At 42.2% G+C, this 19,912-nt stretch overlaps 1 protein-coding gene across 4 annotated transcripts in view; it reads right to left on the bottom strand.

The window, feature by feature from the left end:
• SLC12A7 (solute carrier family 12 member 7) overlaps positions 1-19,912 on the bottom strand; it is a 354,616-nt gene that overhangs the window by 162,652 nt on the left and 172,052 nt on the right. For all 4 annotated transcript variants that reach the window (XM_065584171.1, XM_065584173.1, XM_065584170.1 and 1 more), the window contains exons 4-5: positions 4,921-5,067; positions 3,161-3,215 (exon numbers count right to left, since the gene is read on the bottom strand). In XM_065584171.1, coding sequence (XP_065440243.1) covers positions 3,161-3,215; positions 4,921-5,067 — 202 coding nt within the window. The remainder of the gene's footprint in view (positions 1-3,160; positions 3,216-4,920; positions 5,068-19,912) is intronic.

Raw genomic sequence — 19,912 nt, 5'->3', positions numbered from 1 at the left:
AGGGGAGTCTTGGCACATCAGTTGGCAGCTCCCAGGGGGGTTGTGATCCAACCCGTCACAGCCCCCACTCTATTGCTGGACTTCTGCCTCCATTCCCTTTTTACTCCTGCAGCTGGTTCCTTTGTTCTTGTTTTGCTTATACTAAAAGGGTATTTTTGGCTTTTAAGTTTAAAGAATGTTGAGTTCTAGCTCCCCCCCACACTGCCCCTGTAAACACCCTCACAAAACTCCCGTTAGCTGCTCCTGTTCCCTAGCTCCTCTGGTCACTTAGGAGCAGGCTTTTTAAAGCCCTGGTCTCCCTGAGTAGCCCCACCCCCTGGTTAAGGGTTGATGGGTGCTAAAAGGCATAGGGATCATAGCCTCGTTAAGAAGCTCTCAGCCTTGCCTAGTAGACTGCTAGGCTCAGCACACACACGGTCAGCACACAGTCCCACAAACAAACAAACAGAGCACACAGTATATTTCAGTCAAGCAGCAAGCATACCACATTTAGTGTTCATTTAGTTTTTGGGCCATATCTAGATTATCTTTAATCTCTTCCCCATCCACACTGCATAGCAGTCCAACTTCATCCTTTCTGAGTCTCTTTTTATTTATATAATTTTAAAAAACCTATTTATTTTAATTTTCTTGACAAGAGCTAAGTTAGCACTACTTTTTAGCAATTCTTACTTTGTTCCTTCATTTTCTAACCTGCAAGATGTTGCTTTTTCAATCCCTGTTTCCATCCCCTAGAGATTCTCTGCTTCCAATAGCCTTTTTGATGTAGTTATTCACTCAGTTGGCTCTGGAGCCTTTCCCTACAATTTCCTCCCCCTTTCTTGCAATGTAAATTTCAGATAGTTTTGTACACTTGATTTAAATAAATTCTAAGCCTCCTCAACATTTAAGTCCTCGAGCTCTTCAGTCCAATTGACTTAATTTTCCTTTTGAAATAAAAAAAACATAGATGATGATCTGTTTCGATTATCCTTACATTTAATTTAAACTAAATCAGCTCATGAACCTCGATCCAAGGTTATTCCCTAAAACCAGCTCTTCTATGATTTTCTCACTATTTACCAAAACCAAGTCTAAAATTTGGGGCTGTCAAGTGATTAAAAAAATTAATCACAATTAATCGCGCTGTCAAACAATAATAGAATACCATTTAAATGTTTTTGGATGTTTTCTACACTTTAAAATATATTTATTTCAATTGCAACACAGAATACAAAGTGTACAGTGCTCACTTTATATTTATTTTTGATTACATATATTTGCACTGTAAAAATAAACAAAAGAAATAGTATTTTTCAATTCACCTAATACAAGTACTGTAGTGTACGGTCATCTCTTTATCACGAAAGTTGAACTTACAAATGTACAATTATGTACAAAAAATAACTGCATTCAAAACTAAAACAATGTAAAACCTTAGAGCCTACAAGCCCACTCAGTCCTACTTCTTTTTCAGCCAATCACTCAGACAAATGTTTACATTTGTGGGAGATAATGCCACCCGCTTCTTGTTTACAATGTCACCTGAAAGCAAGAACAGGCATTCGCATGGCACTTTTGTAGCCAGCACTGCAAGATATTTACATGCCAGATGCGCTGAAGATTCATATGTCCCTTCATGCTTCTGACCCCTGGATCTATACTGGACCCCTAGCACTATCCCACTGGATCCTCTTTTGCAGTCCTTCCCCAAAGTGATTTTGGCCCAAAATTTTGTTTTGTCTGTTTTGTGCATATTACCATACTATCATTTCTTATTTCTTTACAGTTTACTGGAGGGAGATGCCTTTTCATTTTTGTCTCCTCAAATATGGGCAGACAGAAATAAAGGGGACATTACCAGGGAGGAAAAAATAATTTGGATGGGAGAGAGGAGAAGGGCAAACATGTTCCCCTTGTCGTCATCATCCCCCCTCATAATTGTGCCTATAGAGACTTTTTTTTAGGGTCCTGAGTCAAATAAAATGCCAAATATACACTTTTTACAAAGATGTGCTGATGTTGCTACTTCCCAGCTTCTGACTCAACAGTGACACATGCTTATTTCTCAAAGTGGAGGATTTTTTCCAATAACTTTGTGTTCTGGGTTAATCAGTGAACACTGATACAGTGTTAAGAACCTTCCCTTTGAGCAAAAGAACAGCTTTGATAATGTCTACATTTTTCTCTTCATTCCAAACACTGTTCATTCTACTGAATGCTCATTCAGTTGGGCTGTTTGTTTCACGTAACACAGACCAAATTCTACTTAGTATAGCAATAGAGCTTCAAGAAACATTAAGAAACGAAACATTTTGATTGATTAAATGAAAAAGCGGGACATTTCAGGAATCCCGAAATAAGTTACTAGGATAATAGGGGATATCATGTGAAAAAGAAGGAAGCAGGGTCACTTTGTGCATAAGGATTCCATTTATTTTTTCTACTGAAATTTTATGTCATGTACAGCAGTACCCTGTGTATGTTACAGACTAGTTTTATTGCACAGATTCATACATTTTAAGAAAAGAAAAGACTATTATGATAATCTAGTCTGACCACCAGCATAATACAGGTCACACAATTTCAACCAGTAATTCCTGTATCAAGCCCATAACTTCTGGTTGAGCTAGAGCATATCTTTTAGAAAGGGACCAATCTTGATTTAAAGACTTTCAGTAATGGAGAATCTGCCACATCAATATGTAAGTTGGGTTCCAATAGTTATGGTGTTCAATTCAAAAAAGAAATTGAAAATTGGAAAGGATTCAGAAAAGAACTATAATAAAGATTTCAGATCTGGAAAACCTGCCTTAAAGTGAGAGACAGAGCTTCTCAATCTATTTAGTTTATCCAAGTGAAGGCTCAGAAGTGATTTGATCACAGTCGACATGAGGAAGAGATTTCTTATTTCAGACTGCTCTTAATCTAGCAGAAAAAAGAATAACAAGTTCCAGTGATTGGAAGCTGAAGCTAGACAATTTTGGACCAGAAATATTGCATTAATTTTTAAACCATGAGGGCAATTAACCATTGGAATAATTTACCTAAGGGATATGATGGATTCTCCATCACTTTAGGTCTTTAAATGTACACTATATATATATATATATATATATATCCTTTAAAGTGCATTCATAATTACTTTAGGTTTAAGATTCAGGTTAAAAATTGTAATTACCTGGAACTACGCCATTTGTTGCTATTGCGCTCATTGAAATTGCAGTCAGCATAGTCTGTGGAAAGACCATTATTAAGAATGTTTAATTTAACATAATAAAGTTCTTTAAAAACTATAAAGGATGGACAAGCCCAATGGTCTAGCGGGAATAAGTTGGAAATTGAAAAATATCTTTACATCTTTGTGACAACGGGGATTCAAGTTATATGCGTTTTTTCCCTAACTGGGCTAATTGATTCCAAAGCATTGAGCATTGAGTCTTAGACCGAACAGCTGTTTAGTACATCTAGAAGTATGGGTCAGCTCAAAGCAGAGCCTTTGAATATATAACTGGGAAGAAGGGGAAACCTTGAGGACTTTCAATATTCACCAGAAAACAATCCAAAGAAAATACTGTTCTAATTAAATAGCAATTAGTAACAAATAACCAATCATCATCATTACTATTGTGTATCTTACTTCTAGCGCCATATTCCACAACAATTACATTTATGGACTTGAACTACAAGTAAAACACAGTACTGCTAATAATTAAGTTTCAGAGTTTGATGTGAAATTTTGAAAAGTAATTCCTTCTTATCCAAATTTAAACAAACAAACACAAAGGTTGCTCAAAGCAGGAGGATAAATCGAGAGAAGAACAAATACTAAGGACTGATTTAATGAGAACCATGAAATACAATTTTAATTACTGAGTAAACGGCGCTAACATTAGTATTTTACAAATTTAAGACTGAATCCTGTTTTGACCAATCCAACTAGGATAAGTAGTACAGCTGGGCAACAAATGGTTTTCCTGTTCTATGAAAGTTTTTTAAATTTCAAAATACTTTTTCCATTCTGCATTGGGACAAAACTAAGACCTTTCCAAACATCCCCAAAAACCAGTTTTCCAAAAAATTAGAGATACACCATACTTTAGTTAGGATGTATTCTAGTTCCTTTATCTCCCATATCCCATGTGAGTGCCATAATCACCCATATACCAGTCTCTCTCTCTCTCTCTCCCAATGAATATTTAATTAGTTATACAAAGTGGAGCAGTTCTAACAGGAGAGATTCAGAGACACTAACTCCAGAAAAACCCATAGCTTTGTGGTTATGAGACTCACATGGGATGTGGAAGTTGTAAGTTCAAGTTCCTGGTCTGAATCAGGCAGAATAAGGACTTGAACCTGGATCATCTTCTTCTTCTTCCCAGGTGAGTGGTCTCACCATTGAGTTATTGGCTATTCTGGAGTCTGTCTGTCTTTTTGAACAGAAAGTCCATCCTGGGAATCTAAGAAATATTTCCCAATGGAAGTTTGCTTAATCTGATACCTTTTCATAAACATTTGTTTCAGTGAATGGTATTTTCTGACAGTAAAACCATTTTGTTAGAAAATTCCTGATCAGCTCTAATAAGCAAAGAGACAGCATTGTGTCCTATCAATCAAGCCAGGAATAGTGCGGGAGGGTTCAATTTGCTGCATCACTGTGTAGGGTGCCCACTGCATGCACCCCTACTGCCAGGTAGTATTTGCAACTGAATTTCAATATACACACTACTTAAAGACTATACATAAATGAACATGCTAAAAGACATAGAAGGCAAGCTAGTATTTTAGCTCAGCTTAACTCCCACCTGTACTGCTCTTTGAACTTTATAAGAAGGTTCTGCCTGTTGCTTGTGCGGAGGGAGGGGGTAGAATGGGTCTGGCAGTAGCATAGAATAGGATTTAGCCAGTGGTAAATGTATAAGAAAATAAATATTAACTTACACAAGCACAGCACATGAACACAATGATGAAAGATTCAAGAACTCCAGATGTTCCAACGATCCACGTCAAACGTAGGAAAAGAATGACTCCTAAAATGTTTTGCAAGCAGGGAAGGTACACACCAATAAAAGTACCCATTCGTGGAGCCTGAAACAAACAAAATATAAATTCCACCTAGAATATTTCTTCCCAAACAAAAGGCCGGGTATCTTAACAGCTCATCCAGCAAACTCACAATGACTTGTAACAAAAAGGTTTTTTTAGTAAGGAGTGAGCAAAAACGGAGTGAAGACCTCAGGATTTCTAGTTTTATAGATAATAGCTAATACCGAATTTAAAAAAAAAATAGAATACCTTTTGTGCACTAAGACAGTGTCTGTTAAGAATTAGTAGGAGACCTTAAGGCGAGACACATCATCCTACCTCTGCCTGCCATGAGGTTTCTCCCACCTTCCTCTGAAGCATCTGGTGTTGGCCTCTGTTTGACACAGGAGGCTGGACCACAGATCTGATCCAATATGGCACATTTGTTAATATTTTCTTTATTTCATTTGTGATGCTCAGGGATCAAAATCAAGCCAGATGTTATAAATATAAATGACAGTTCTCTATTCAGGCCCCACGTTCAATCCCAATCTTTGTCTACATTTCTGTAGAAGTGCTCAGCTGTGAAGCAGTTAACCCAAAAGTACTGAGCACCTAACACAACCAACCGAGGCTTAAATCTTCTATTCTTAAAAAAATAAGGCCATTGTCAATGTGTAACTCCAGTCATTCAGACTTGTTGACTATACCTTTGTTCTGTAAGCACAATGAGAGAACACTCCAGTGTTTTATACTTGGGAAGTTTTCTTCACTTCTATAAGGGCTAAAACAACTGGATATTTGTTATTTTTTATTTTGGTGGGGTTTTTTAATTAAATGAAAGCTTAAATTCCATAGAAAATAATGACACCACTGTAAAGTGCTGGAACTTCATATCACTGCATACCAGCCCAATCTGACTTCTCAATTATGCTAGCTATTCTTGTGTTTGGTCTGGTAGATTAGATTGCCAAACATGGAATAGAGAAATAATTTAACTTGATATGAACACGTCAGTGAGCCTTTATTTCTACTTTAAACACAGATATATTATCTTTTTAAATAACATCTATCAAATAAAATCAGAGGAAATATAATGAGTCTCTGTCAAAATCTTAAAATTCTAATTAGTTTCACTTTGATCCCAACACACACAATTGAACAGAATGTAGCAAGAGAGCCAAAACAACTGAGAACAAGAGAGAAGAGAGATCATGTGCAACAATAAAGAAGGAAGGAGGAAAACATATAATTAGAGACTCCACGTTCACAACCCAAAAAGTTAAAAAAATCATAAATCATATGATTTTTAAAGTAATACATTTTTAAAGTAATATCATGCACTTTTTTAGTGCATGGGATTTTTTAAAAATTCCAGAGTTAGCAAGAAATACATTGTGTAGTTGGTTTCTCAACATATGTATGAAGACCTTGTTTTATTCCTCTTTTATGTAACCTCCAATCTTGTATAGACATGGCTTGCATTGCTGCCACTCGCCTCAGCTTAGAATACATAAATGGACCTCTCTTTCGCCATGTTGCTAGATCGCAGGCCCTGGTTCTCATGGGAGACTTTAATCACCCTGATATCTGCTGGGAGAGCAATACAGCGGTGCACAGACAATCCAGGAAGTTTTTGGAAAGTGTAGGGGACAATTTCCTGGTGCAAGTGCTGGAGGAACCAACTAGGGGCAGAGCTTTTCTTGACCTGCTGCTCACAAACAGGGAAGAATTAGTAGGGGAAGCAAAAGTGGATGGGAACCTTGGAGGCAGTGACCATGAGATGGTCGAGTTCAGGATCTTGACACAAGGAAGAAAGGAAACCAGCAGAATACGGACCCTGGACTTCAGAAAAGCAGACTTTGACTCCCTTAGGGAACAGATGGGCAGGATCCCCTGGGAGAATAACATGAAGGGCAGAGGGGTCCAGGAGAGCTGGCTGTATTTTAAAGAATCCTTATTGCGGTTGCAGGAACAAACCATCCCGATGTGTAGAAAAAATAGTAAATATGGCAGGCGACCAGCTTGGCTAAACAGTGAAATCCTTGCTGACCTTAAGCACAAAAAAAAAAAAAAAAAGCTTACAAGAAGTGGAAGATTGGACAAATGACCAGGGAGGAGTATAAAAATATTGCTCAGGCATGCAGGAGTGAAATCAGGAAGGCCAAATCACACTTGGAGTTGCAGCTACCAAGAGATGTTAAGAGTAACAAGAAGGGTTTCTTTAGGTATGTTAGCAACAAGAAGAAAGTCAAGGAAAGTGTGGGCCCCTTACTGAATGAGGGAGGCAACCTAGTGACCGAGGATGTGGAAAAAGCTAATGTACTCCATGCTTTTTTTTGCCTCTGTCTTCACGAACAAGGTCAGCTCCCAGAACTAAGGGCATAAAATAAGGGTGTGTGTGGACTGACCACCTCTTCAGTTCCTTCTTTACCATGAATCATTCTAGGAAAGGATCTGCAGCAGGGGGAAAGGAAGACAGGTAGTGGAATACACATAGGCCCCACACATCTTGAAGAACTCCAATTACTTTAAGTTAAGTAACCTTTCTTTCTTCTTTGAGTGATGGTCAATCATTCATTCTCCTATTCAGAGTGCAGAGCCCACACTTTGGATCATCTGTTTCCAGAGAGCCCAATCTCCTGCCAGTATTGCAGCTTGCAGTGTTAAGGCTGAGGTGGGCCAGATCAGAATGCATGACATCCCTCCAACATATGCTGTTCACAAGGTCTTTTCCATCCAGCTTTTGCTGGATCGAATGCATAAAGTTAGCAGGCTGGTATGAACTCTAGCATACAGAGCAGATGGCTCAGCCACCTGAGCCAGCACTAAGTCACAAAACACTGGAAACTGGTTGGTCCAACGCCTGACATCCTTCTTCATAACATGATGAAACCACCATATGCCTTCAATACACCACTGCTGTTTCATATTGAAAGCATCCAACTGGTGCATTTGCGTCTGTGTTTTGGCCCAGATTTCAGATCCATACAAAAAGGACAGAAGTCACTGCTGCTTGATAGATATGCATCTTAGTTGACACCACAGAGGCTTCCAAGACTGTGCATAACACTCAGCGCTTTTCTGATTTGATGTTTCATGTGAGGAAAGCAACCTCCCTCCGTGGTGACAATGGAACCAAGATACTCAAATGAATTAATGAATTAAACTTCTTGTCCATCGATTATGATGGGTAGAGGTAGAGGTTCATCAGCTGCTTTCATCAGTTTGGTCTTCTTCCAGTTGATTTAAAGACCAAGTTGTGACATTACCCAGAATACAATCTGGACTGATGGACAGCTGTGTCTCCATAATTCTCCAATCGGAGGTGCCTTTTACACCACTGGCCTGCACACACACAGCCTCCAGCATGTAAATCACTCCCAGCTATACAGTATGAATGCAACAGCCAGCCACCCATGAATTATACAGCAGGGCAACAACAACAAACTCCCAGTCTCAGACTTTCCTCCAGTAATGTGCATCTTGCCCTGCCCGGCACCCTCCTGGATAACACAAGCTCATATAAAGTCGTCATTTAATTAATAGAAAATGATACACCCAAATCCTGTTCTTTCAAATGAACTTTCCCAAACACTTCAATCCAAACACACACTGGTTTAGATAAAATAATAAAACAAGTTTATTAACTATGAAAAGATAGATTTTAAGTGATTACAAGTAATGAGGCATAAAAGTCAGAATTGGATACAAAGAAATAAAAGGTAAAACGCAAACCAATACCTAACGTAACAAGCTAAGTGAACGTAAAGCAAAAGTCTCTTTCACCACATGTTTCAGTCAGGACCCCTCTCCAAATTCAGTGTTACCATCTTGTTCTGCAGGTGTTGTTAATGCCATGAGCAGAGAGAAAGGGAGGAGAGGTAATCTGGGGAGTTTCTTTGCCAGCCTGGAAATTTTTTATTCACACCCATTTTCCTACCAAAGAATGGCCACTTAACCAAGTGATAGTCCATTTGATTTTGTTGACACCTGACTGAGGCGCCAGTTTGCCTTTTGCCTCTGAGGAACTGGTTTATGCCTGCTTTTCTAAACATGGAGCATGTCTCAGTAAAATTATACAGTAGAATCTTATAACTTTACATACAATGTTGCCACACATTTTACCAGGACAATAATGATCAGCACATTATGAGTTTTCACATACCTCCACAAGGCATATTTTGTAAAAAATCCATTATAGTTTTGTAAAAAGGGTAAACATAGGGATACACACTGTCACACAAGCCTATTTCCTTGTTCCATAAATATATTCAGTGCATTGATGAGACTAGTTCATGAGGATGGAATACAGCCCTGTCATCCACATATTCAAGGTATGTTATACAGAAATCATGCAATACCACCCACTTTATGCAGCTAGTGGTGGCTTCCATCATTTGGTCAATTACAGTGTTGAAAAGATAAGGTGGTAGCCATGCTTCCTTGATGGATGCCACAGTTGTATTCAAACCAGTTCAACATCCTAGTATCTAACCAGAAACAGCTCCTACTTTGACAATGCATTTCTATTAGAGGTTGAGGAGCTTGCCTGGCACAGCAGCTTCCAGGTAGAGCCAAAGGGAGCTATGATTAACAGTATCAAAGGCAGATTTTAAATCAATAAAAGCTATATACACACACCTCATCCTTCCTGCGCAGAAACTCTTAAGCCTGTTCAATAATTTATCTAATGCTAAAATTCTGCTCTGCAGTTGATCAGATGGGCACAAATGTGGCTTACTGTAGAGGCCATAGATTGCTTATGTTGGGTTTAACATGCTCAGGAAGAATCAATATGAACAGTTTGTTTGGAATGGAAATCAAAGTGATACCATGGTGATTGGAATACATCGGAACATCACCTTTCCTTTTCCAAAATGAAATAATAATTCCACAACGTCAGTAGGCAGGTAGTTTCTCATTAATCCGTATTTTGTTGATAACATGGGTCAGCCACTCCAAGATGGAATCTCCACCATGCTTGATTAGCTCAGTAGCTATACAACAAACATCTTCAGCACTTGAGCTTACAGGATGTGCTTCTAACCTCTTCGACAGTGACATCCTCTACATTACATACAGGGTGGTTACTCCACTCTTCACATCCTGCTGGAGCTGGGGAGCTTTTATGGGGTGGTTAAGAAGCTCCTGAAAGTGTTCTGTCCATCTATTCATACATTCTTCCTATGTGAGGACTATATTATTGCATCCATCGCTGATGAGAAAGGCTGTGTTTTGTGGACCAGCTTTTGAGGTGCACAATTCTTTATAGACAGCATCATAGTCAGTTTTGGTCAATACAGCTTCCATCAATTGAGCATTATTTGCCTAAACATCTCCTGGTCCTGCTTTAAAGCTGTGTTACACAACGCATTGAGGCATCAGTACTCTTGGTTGTTCCTGTTTAAGTGAGCCACATGTCATTCATCTATGATGTCCAGGGTCTGTTGATGGATCCATTGATGTTTGGGGCTTGAGCACATTTTCCCTAGCACTATGTTGAGAGTGTCCATAATAGAAGGCTGGAAACAGTCCCACAAATTATTGATTTCCTTGTGTTCAAAATTTTCATCTGCAAGGGCTAGAACATCAAATTGTTTGCAGATTTCAGCCTGGTTTGGTACTGTGACTAAATGACTAATGGAAGTCTTGATTTCAGTTGCCTTCAACTTCCATGTCCACAAGCAACCTGTGGTCAGTATTGCCAACTTCAACACCCAACAATAGTGTACACAGCTTCTCCACTGACTAGATATAAGACCATGGTCTAGCTCTTTGCCAGTTTGTCCGTCATTCTAATACCAAATCCATGTATGTATGTTCTTTCATTGGAAATCGGTGTTAGAAATATGGAGTCCACTTTCAGCACAAAGCTTGAGCAGTCTCTCACCATTATTGTTCATGGTCACATCCACAAAGAAATCCCCAACACTTTCTGGCCAAGCTGGTCTAGCATCTGGTCCCAGCATGGCATTGCATAACACAATGATAATGTTGTGTGTGGCTACTATTCTGATTACATTATACATGACTCACGCATATTGTTCCTTGTCCTCCTTGTTGGCAAGAATAGCAGGTGCACAAGCAGCAATGCTGGTGATGTTGCCGCGTCTATGAGAAAGTCTTGCTATCACAATACATTCGGAGATGGAAGACCAGCTTATGAGGGCTTTACAAGTGTTCCTTGACATGGCCAAGCCAACACTAATGGTGCCTATCTGTATTCCACTGTGGGTAACTCCCAAGCTCCCATCAAATGATCTCTTGGCAGCAGATTAGACTGAGAGGAAGATGACAGCACGGTGCAATGTCTGCTATGTTGCAGTCTCTAATGCTTCCTGGGAGGCTCAGACCCTCTCTGACTGTAGAAAGGTTGCCCTCAAAGGGAAGGTCCTCAACAATAACTTGAACCTCCTTGGGGAACTGGGAAGATGGCAGCCATGAGGCCTGTTTCATGACAACTGAAGTTGCCATGGAGCAGGAGGCAGAATGTGCATCTGTGACCCTAAGAGAACCCCAGCGCCAGAAGGTATACATAAGCCTGGTATGTAACAGTAAATATCACCTGGTCTGACCAGCTCAATACATCTCTCACACCATTGTCATATTTATTTAAAAGGTGATTTGTAATAAATGACTTGAAAACTAATACCACACTGGTCATTAATGTCATTGTGAAATGTATGTAACAACACTGCATGTGAAATTATGGATACTGTCTGATACTATGTTTTGGAGAGCATAAACAGACAAAGGAGACAAAACCGTTTGTGTCCAACAAAGAAGAAATGCAAACACCTCTTTGGCTCAATTGCAAACCACGCCAGGTATGACCAGGGACTGGTACAATGGGCTATTCATTTGCAATGGAGATTACAGGAAGATCATTTGCACCATAAACCACAGGAGACTGAAAAGTTAACATGGCATTGGCTACCTGGTGGACACACACAGTTGAACCCCCAGGATGACTTCCTGACTTTGAAGACAAAGACAAATTTGGGAGATGTAGGGAATTGCTGAAAGACTAAGGTATCCATCACCTGAGAGAAGTCAGTGCTTTGTATCTAAGAAAGATTGGTCCTCCTGATAATCAAGTTGGAGAATGCTGATAACTTGGTGAGAGTAAGACATTAGGTTAGGCAAAGCTGTATCTTGCTAGAATTAAGTTTTAGGTACTAGAAAGTGGTTTGTGTTTTTTTTTTGTTTTGTTTTTTTGGGGGTTTTTTTTTGGTAACCCTTTCATCTCTCTTTCATTCTTGCTTGAAATCACTTAAATCTTTGTTAATAAACTTATTCCTGTTTTATTACACAACCATCTTAGTTTTGTATATTAAGGAGGAGTGTATTACCCCAGCTAGGATAACAAGCTGTTGTATGTACTGGCTCTTTTGAGGCAGCTAATTTGGTGTTACCTCTGTGAGTGTCCACTAAGAGGGACTGGTCACTGCAGGGGAGATGGTTTTGGGCAGACTCAGGACCAGAAGAATTCTTGGGGTCACCCTGCATGGAGTAACTGGGATGATGAAAGCCAGAGTAAGGCCATTGTTCTGTGAGCAAGCTGCTGCTATTGGGGCTGAATCAAAGCTGCACAGCACAGAAGCAGCAAAGGTTACAGGCAAGTAATGACAAAATCCCTTACTGATCTGGCTGAACCCCCAAAGTGTCACATCTAACAAGGCATGTAGGGTCAATTAGTTTACCCTAACCGATGATGTCCTGAAATTGTGGCCTGAGCTTTTGCAGAAGTTTGTTGCTGAACACAGATAGTTTGTCATATTTAATAAAATCATATGCAGAAAAAAAAGCGTGATAACTGGCAATGTGTAACTGAAGACTGGCAGAGAAGTTCTTCCACCTGAACAAGTCCTGTTTTTTAGCATCCTTATCAGGAGGAGTAGACCTGGGGTGATGTAGCCTGTTGAGTTTGGTAACCACCTGAACCACCAGGGAGTTCAGAGCAGGAGGAGAAAATAGATATTCTGCCCTGTTATATGGTACAAAGTACTTTCTCTCAATCCCCTTTGGGGTGGGAGCACAGGTGGCTGGGATATGCCATATCCTATTGGCTGGCTCCATTATCGCTTCACTAATGTAAAGTACCACTTTGTTAGGGCCTGCAGTTTGAAGGATGTCAAGCAGCTTGTAAGTGGAGTCCTGGATTTCCTCCAGGGGAATCTGGAGCAACTCTGCAAACCTCAGCAGGAAGTCCTGAAATTGCTTGTAGTCATCAGGTGGTAATTGAGAAGCCAGTGTCACTGCCTCATCAGGGAATGAGGAAAAATGTGCCACAGAGGATCCGAGTGGTTTGTCTGCTCAGGTTGATTCTCCTCCTCATAATGAGGGGGCTGAAGATCTTCCCTTTATAGTGATCTTTGTGTGTACTCCCCTGAGATCCCTGTGAGTCAAGATGTCTACCGTAGGAATACCAGGAATCCCAGCAGGGCCAGTAGGTGGGATTATAAGGGTAAGGGGTTGATGCCCAAGGAGGAAGGTGCCAGTGATCTTGAGCCCTGCAGACTGTCTTTCAGGGAGGTGAGGGTGCCCAGAAGAGTCGGGAGTCCCTATCTGGGCTAATGTACCTCAGAGTGGGCAGTGGGAGCACAGAGTTAGTCTCTAGTTCACTGGAAGAATGTTCAGTCTCCACTGGTGGAGACAGGGTATGCCTTGAAATAACTCCCTTGGCTGGTTGGCGGTACTGGTGAATGGAGCACTGGCAGTATGGGTATCTCCCTGGAGACTACCAGTTCCACAAATATCGGCAACTCTGAGTCAGAATAAATAGCCAGGTTGTCCAGGATAGTGAACTCTGATCTAGCAGAAGGTGAGCAGAAGGATCTGCTACCTCTTGGTGGAGTGGATGGCACTGATTTAGATTGGGCAGTGGACATCAGAACTGCTGAATCCTTTTTGTTGCTGCAGTGCGGTACCAACTGTGCAGCCAGTGATTGCTCCCTCTTCTTTCTTGCCAGTCTTTCCCCTTCTGTGTTGGTCTGCTTAGGGGAATCTTGGCCCTTGGTACCGAAGGCTTGGATCCGTGGTCCCTGTGAACTCCTAACATATCTGTGATGGGGCACTGAGTCTCACTTGATTTGGACAGTGTAGGGGAGGTGGCCCTCTTCTTAGAAGCCTGAAAAAGGGATCTATCCCAACTGTTATAGGTGTTTTTAGCAAGTGGCAGGGGGTAAGGTCAGAGTCCCTAGGCTTGCTATCTGACAGTCTGGAGCTGGAAAGCATTTCACCAGGAGGGATACTGTTAGGTCAGGGGTTCCCAAATTTGGTTCACAACCTGTTCAGGGTAAAGCCCCTGGCAGGCCGCAAGACACTTTGTTTACCTGAGCGTCCGCAGGTACTGCCGTTCACAGTTCCCAATGGTCACGGTTCGCTGTTCCTGGCCAATAAGAGCTGCAGGAAGCAGTGGCCCAGCCAACACCACTTCCAGCAGCTCACATTGGCCAGGAACGGCAAACCATGGCTACTGGGAGCTGCAAGCGGCCGGACCTGCGGACACTCAGGTAAACAAAGCATCTCATGGCCCACCACGGGCTTACTCTGAACAAGCCGTGAACCAAGTTTGGGAACCCCTGTACTAGGTGATCCCTGCCCATGTACAAAGGGTTCAGATGACCCAAGGTCAGACTGGCGCCTCATTGACAGCTCCATTAGTTGCCTTCAAAGCTGGAACTTGTGGGATTGCTGGGTTTGAAGTGGAACCAAATGGCAAATACTGCACTTGGAGGGGGAGGTAGGATTCTCCAAGGTAATACAAGCAGGAATCATGCAGATCATTCATTGGGAAGACCTGGAGACAGGGCAAACAGGATTTAGAGGCCTGGGATCTTAGACATGCTAAGAGACCCAAATGTTGGGCAAGGGGAAGGAATTATCCACCTTGTACTCTGAAAAACACTAACTATACTAGAACTAGCTATCTAAGCGGTGGAGGAGGGGAGAGAGAGACTATTTATATGAAGAAAAGCTAATTATAAATGGGAATGCTAGCAAAGCTGAGCATATCGAGGAATTCCATATGAGGCCACAAGCACTAGAAAGGAACTGGAGAGGCACTCTGTCTGTGCCCCCCATTATGTCCTCGGTTCAGAACAAGAGGCAGCACAATGGACATTGCTAGCAAGAATTTTCTGGTCTCAGGTACAGAGAGTGCATGCATACCCACAGTGGAATATACATAGGGACCATCACTTGAAGAAGGACAAAAGAAATTGTAATACACACATAAAAAAAAAGTATTTAGCACTATATAGCTGCTTACATCTTCAAAGGAATGCACAAATATTAACCGATATTTTCTCTCTCTCCCTCCACACCTGTGAAGTAAGTAAATCTTCCTTTTGCCAAATTCACTCCACTGAGACTACTGTCACTAAAGTTTGAATGACCTCTTCATGGCAAAACCTCAGAGCCTTTACTCCATTCTTATCCTTCAAATCCACTGGTTTTGATATCATCCATCAAACTCTCTCACCATGTCGTTCCTCCTGTTATTTCATAACTCCATCCTCTTCTGGTTTTCTTCCTTCATCTTTGGCATTCCTTCAGCATCTCTTTTTGGCAGTTCCTCATCTTCCTTTCTCCTAATTTCCAAGACCATCCTACAGGTACCTGACTGCCTGCCCATCTCACTTTACATGCTTTCTTTGGGTAACCTAATATGAGTATAGTTCTTCAACTCCCATCTCTTTATTGATGACTCTCAAATCTTTTGCATTCCTGATAAGCTTCCCTCCATTCATGCCAAATCTTCAGTGAATTTATCTAACATCTCCCAGATATCTTGCCATCAACTTAAACTTGACATGGTCCACCCTAAACAACTTCACTTTCCTCTCAAATCACTCCACTCAGCCCCATTCTTTGTCATTGTTGAGCCTACCATCATCATCATCATCCCAGTGATTTAAGCCCATAATCTCCAATTCGTCTTCAGTGTCTCTCTCTCAGAGGCAGCTCCAGGCACCAGTGCACCAAGCACGTGCCTGGGGCGGCAAGCCGCAGGGGACGGCCTGCCGGTCGCCATGAGGGTGGCAGTCAGGCTGCCTTCGGCGGCATGCCTGTGGGAGGTCTGCCGGTCTGTGGCTTCGGTGGCAATTCGGCGGCGAGTATGCCGAAGCCATGGGACCGGTGGACCTCCCGCAGGCATGCTGCTGACTCTGCGTTACCAGCAGACCTCTCGCAGGTGCGCCGCTGAAAGCCGCCTGCCTGCCGTGCTTGGGGTGGCAAAAAACAGAGCCGCCCCTGCCTTCTCTTAATAAACATTCTAATTTTGCTGGTTCTCCCTCCATAGCATTTCTAGAATGGGACCTTTTATTTCTGTTCCTAGGCCTAAAATTCTCATCCTAGCATTTGACATCTCCCATTTTGATTATTGTACTGTCCTCTTCTCTGTCCTCTCGACATCTACATTGCCTTTCCTCTGGTTTGTACAAAATGCATCTGCTAAGATTGTCTACCTTGCCCACTTACATGCACATGTCACATCCTCTTTGAATACTTTCACTGGCATCCATCTGCTACATCAGTCAAGCTTCTTGTCATTGTCTTTAAGGTCCTACTTATCTTCCCTGGTGGCTTATCAAGTCACCCCACCTCACTCTGCCAATGACAACAGCCATGATAGGTTGTTTGCCTGCTTCTTCCTCCAGCAGTTTGTGTATTTCTTCCACACGGAATTTCCTTCCTGACCTTCACAAGACGATCATCCTCCGTGCATTAAAATCCCAGATCAAGAACCACTCCCACTATAGTATCTAAAAGAAATTAGCCAACCAATAATGGATAGTTTCAGGGATAATTGGAATAAGAATTTTGGGGCCGGGACTATCTACTGTTTCTGTTATGTGTTTGCATAGTGCCTAACACAATGGGGCACTGTCCTCTAGGCACTATTGCAGTACAAGTAAGTATTATTAATAATAATTACACACATAAAATGACATTAAAAGAACATTTGCAAAGTCAAGCACTCAAAAAACCTTGAAATGTCAGAATTAAGGTTGCCTTAGCATTATATTGCACTTTATGTATTCAAGTAGATTACACATTGACTGACATTAGTTGCAGTTGTGAATGCTCAGCACTTCTGCAAATCAGGCCTCAGGGTCTCAAGTTAGGACTCCAGAAAATGAGAAAAACAAAATTAGTAACCACCCATGAAAAGTTTGATTTAAGTGACTTGCCAAACATTACATAGGAACTGTGGCAGAGGCAATTCCCCAGGGCATCTTTCAACTGTCTTAACCCTGAGATCATCCTTTCTCTTCCTTCAATCCTCTGCCTCATTCACTACACACCTTCAAACTTCTGCAACAAATGAGGCAAAGGTCTTACAAACAACACCCTCCTTTACTACACAGTCCTGATTCAGCCCTAAAACAGATCCATCCTGTGCACGGAAGGGGGGGGGGTGAGCGCTATGGAAAAAACAGTATGTTATCATGTAACTAAAGCTTTTATCATAATGCATGCATACAATGGGGCAGAATTAAGGCTCCACAGGCAGCCTTAATTCTGTCATTTCCAAAATTTTGTGTGCTTGACTTTGCAACCTTAATAATGTTATTTTAATGGTTTAGAACTATAGCAATAGTATCAAAAGGAGGTTGTCATCCTCTATGTGGACCAGCACTAGAGGGGGGTGAGACAGACTGCCTATAATTTTCACAGATATTTCTCGACAGCAGAAAAATTGTAAGACTCAGACAATCTTAGGTTACATTCTAGGCTCTGGACGGGAGTGAGTCTTTAGTGGTCACAGACCCTCCACAAGCTTGATCCCTTTTGCCTCACCCTCTCCGACCTGCCCCTGTGCTATATCTTCCCCACCCCTGACTCCTTGCCTACCTAGTCCCATTCTCTTTGCCTCCCCACTCCCAGTCTCCACTCTTCAGGCTGTGCTTCTCATTCCAGTCCCAGTCTCCCTCCCTCTAGGCTAGCTGTCTGAAACCTAACCCCCCAACTACCAGTCTCTCCCCATTCCTATACCCAGTCCCAGTCTTTCCCCTGCACCCAAGATCCTTTTCAGATCTTTCTCTCCTCCCCCCAACCATTTCCCCCTTCACTAATTCCTAGTCCCAGTCTCCCTCCTCCATTCCTGCACGCCTGAGCAATATTTTTATACTCCTCATTGGACAAATGACCAGGGAGGAGTATAAAAATATTGCTCAGGCGTGCAGGAATGAAATCAGGAAGGCCAAATCACACTTGGAGTTGCAGTTAGCAAGAGATGTTAAGAGTAACAAGAAGGGTTTCTTCAGGTATGTTAGCAACAAGAAGAAAATCAAGGAAAGTGTGGGCCCCTTACTGAATGAGGGAGGCAACCTAGTGACCGAGGATGTGGAAAAAGCTAATGTACTCAATGATTTTTTTGCCTCTGTCTTCACGCACAAGGTCAGCTCCCAGATTACTGCACTGGGCAGTACAGCATGGGGAGAAGGTGACCAACCCTCTGTGGAGAAAGAAGTGGTTCGGGACTATTTAGAAAAACTGGACGTGCACAAGTCCATGGGGCCGGATGCGCTGCATCCGAGGGTGCTAAAGGAGTTGGCAGGTGAGATTGCAGAGCCATTAGCCATTATTTTTTAAAACTCATGGCGATCGGGGGAGGTCCCAGATGACTGGAAAAAGGCTAATGTAGTGCCCATCTTTAAAAAAGGGAAGGAGGAGGATCCGGGGAACTACAGGCCAGTCAGCCTCACCTCAGTCCCTGGAAAAATCATGGAGCAGGTACTCAAGGAATCAATTATGAAACATTTAGAGGAGAGGAAAGTGATCAGGAACAGTCAGCATGGATTCACGAAGGGGAAGTCGTGCCTGACTAACCTAATTGCCTTCTATGATGAGATAACTGGCTCTGTGGATGAGGGGAAAGCAGTGGATGTCTTATTCCTTGACTTTAGCAAAGCTTTTGATACGGTCTCCCACAGTATTCTTGTCGCCAAGTTAAAGAAGTATGGGCTGGATGAATGGACTGTAAGGTGGATAGAAAGCTGGCTAGATCGTTGGGCTCAACGGGTAGTGATCCATGTCTAGTTGGCAGCCGGTTTCAAGCGGAGTGCCCCAAGGGTCGGTCCTGGGGCCGGTTTTGTTTAATATCTTTATTAATGATCTGGAGGATGGTGTGGACTGCACTCTCAGCAAGTTTGCAGATGACACTAAACTAGGAGGCGTGGTAGATACACTAGAGGGTAGGGATCGGATACAGAGGGACCTAGACAAATTAGAGGATTGGGCCGAAAAAAACCTGATGAGGTTCAACAAGGACAAGTGCAGAGTCCTGCACTTAGGACGGAAGAATCCCAGGCACTGCTACAGACTAGGGACCGAATGGCTAGGTAGCAGGTCTGCAGAAAAGGACCTAGGGGTCACAGTGGACGAGAAGCTGGATATGAGTCAACAGTGTGCTCTTGTTGCCAAGAAGGCTAACGGCATTTTGGGCTGTATAAGTAGGGGCATTGCCAGCAGATCGAGGAACATGATCGTTCCCCTTTATTCGACATTGGTGAGGCCTCATCTGGAATACTGTGTCCAGTTTTGGGCCCCACACTACAAGAAGGATGTGGAAAAATTGGAAAGAGTCCAGCGGAGGGCAACAAAAATGATTAGGGGTCTGGAGCACATGACTTATGAGGAGAGGCTGAGGGAACTGGGATTGTTTATTCTCCAGAAGAGAAGAATGGGGGGGGATTTGATAGCAGCCTTCAACTACCTGAAGGGGGGTTCCAAAGAGGATGGAGCTCGGCTGTTCTCAGTGGTGGCAGATGACAGAACAAGGAGCAATGGTCTCAAGTTGCAGTGGGGAAGGTCCAGGTTGGATATCAGGAAAAACTATTTCACTAGGAGGCTGGTGAAACACTGGAATGCGTTACCTAGGGAGGTGGTGGAGTCT

The sequence above is a fragment of the Chrysemys picta genome, chromosome 2, assembly GCF_011386835.1.
Source record: "Chrysemys picta bellii isolate R12L10 chromosome 2, ASM1138683v2, whole genome shotgun sequence".
Taxonomy (NCBI): Eukaryota; Metazoa; Chordata; order Testudines; family Emydidae; genus Chrysemys; species Chrysemys picta.
The sequence above is the reverse complement of the archived record's forward strand: the minus strand, read 5'-3'. Positions and strand labels throughout refer to the sequence as shown.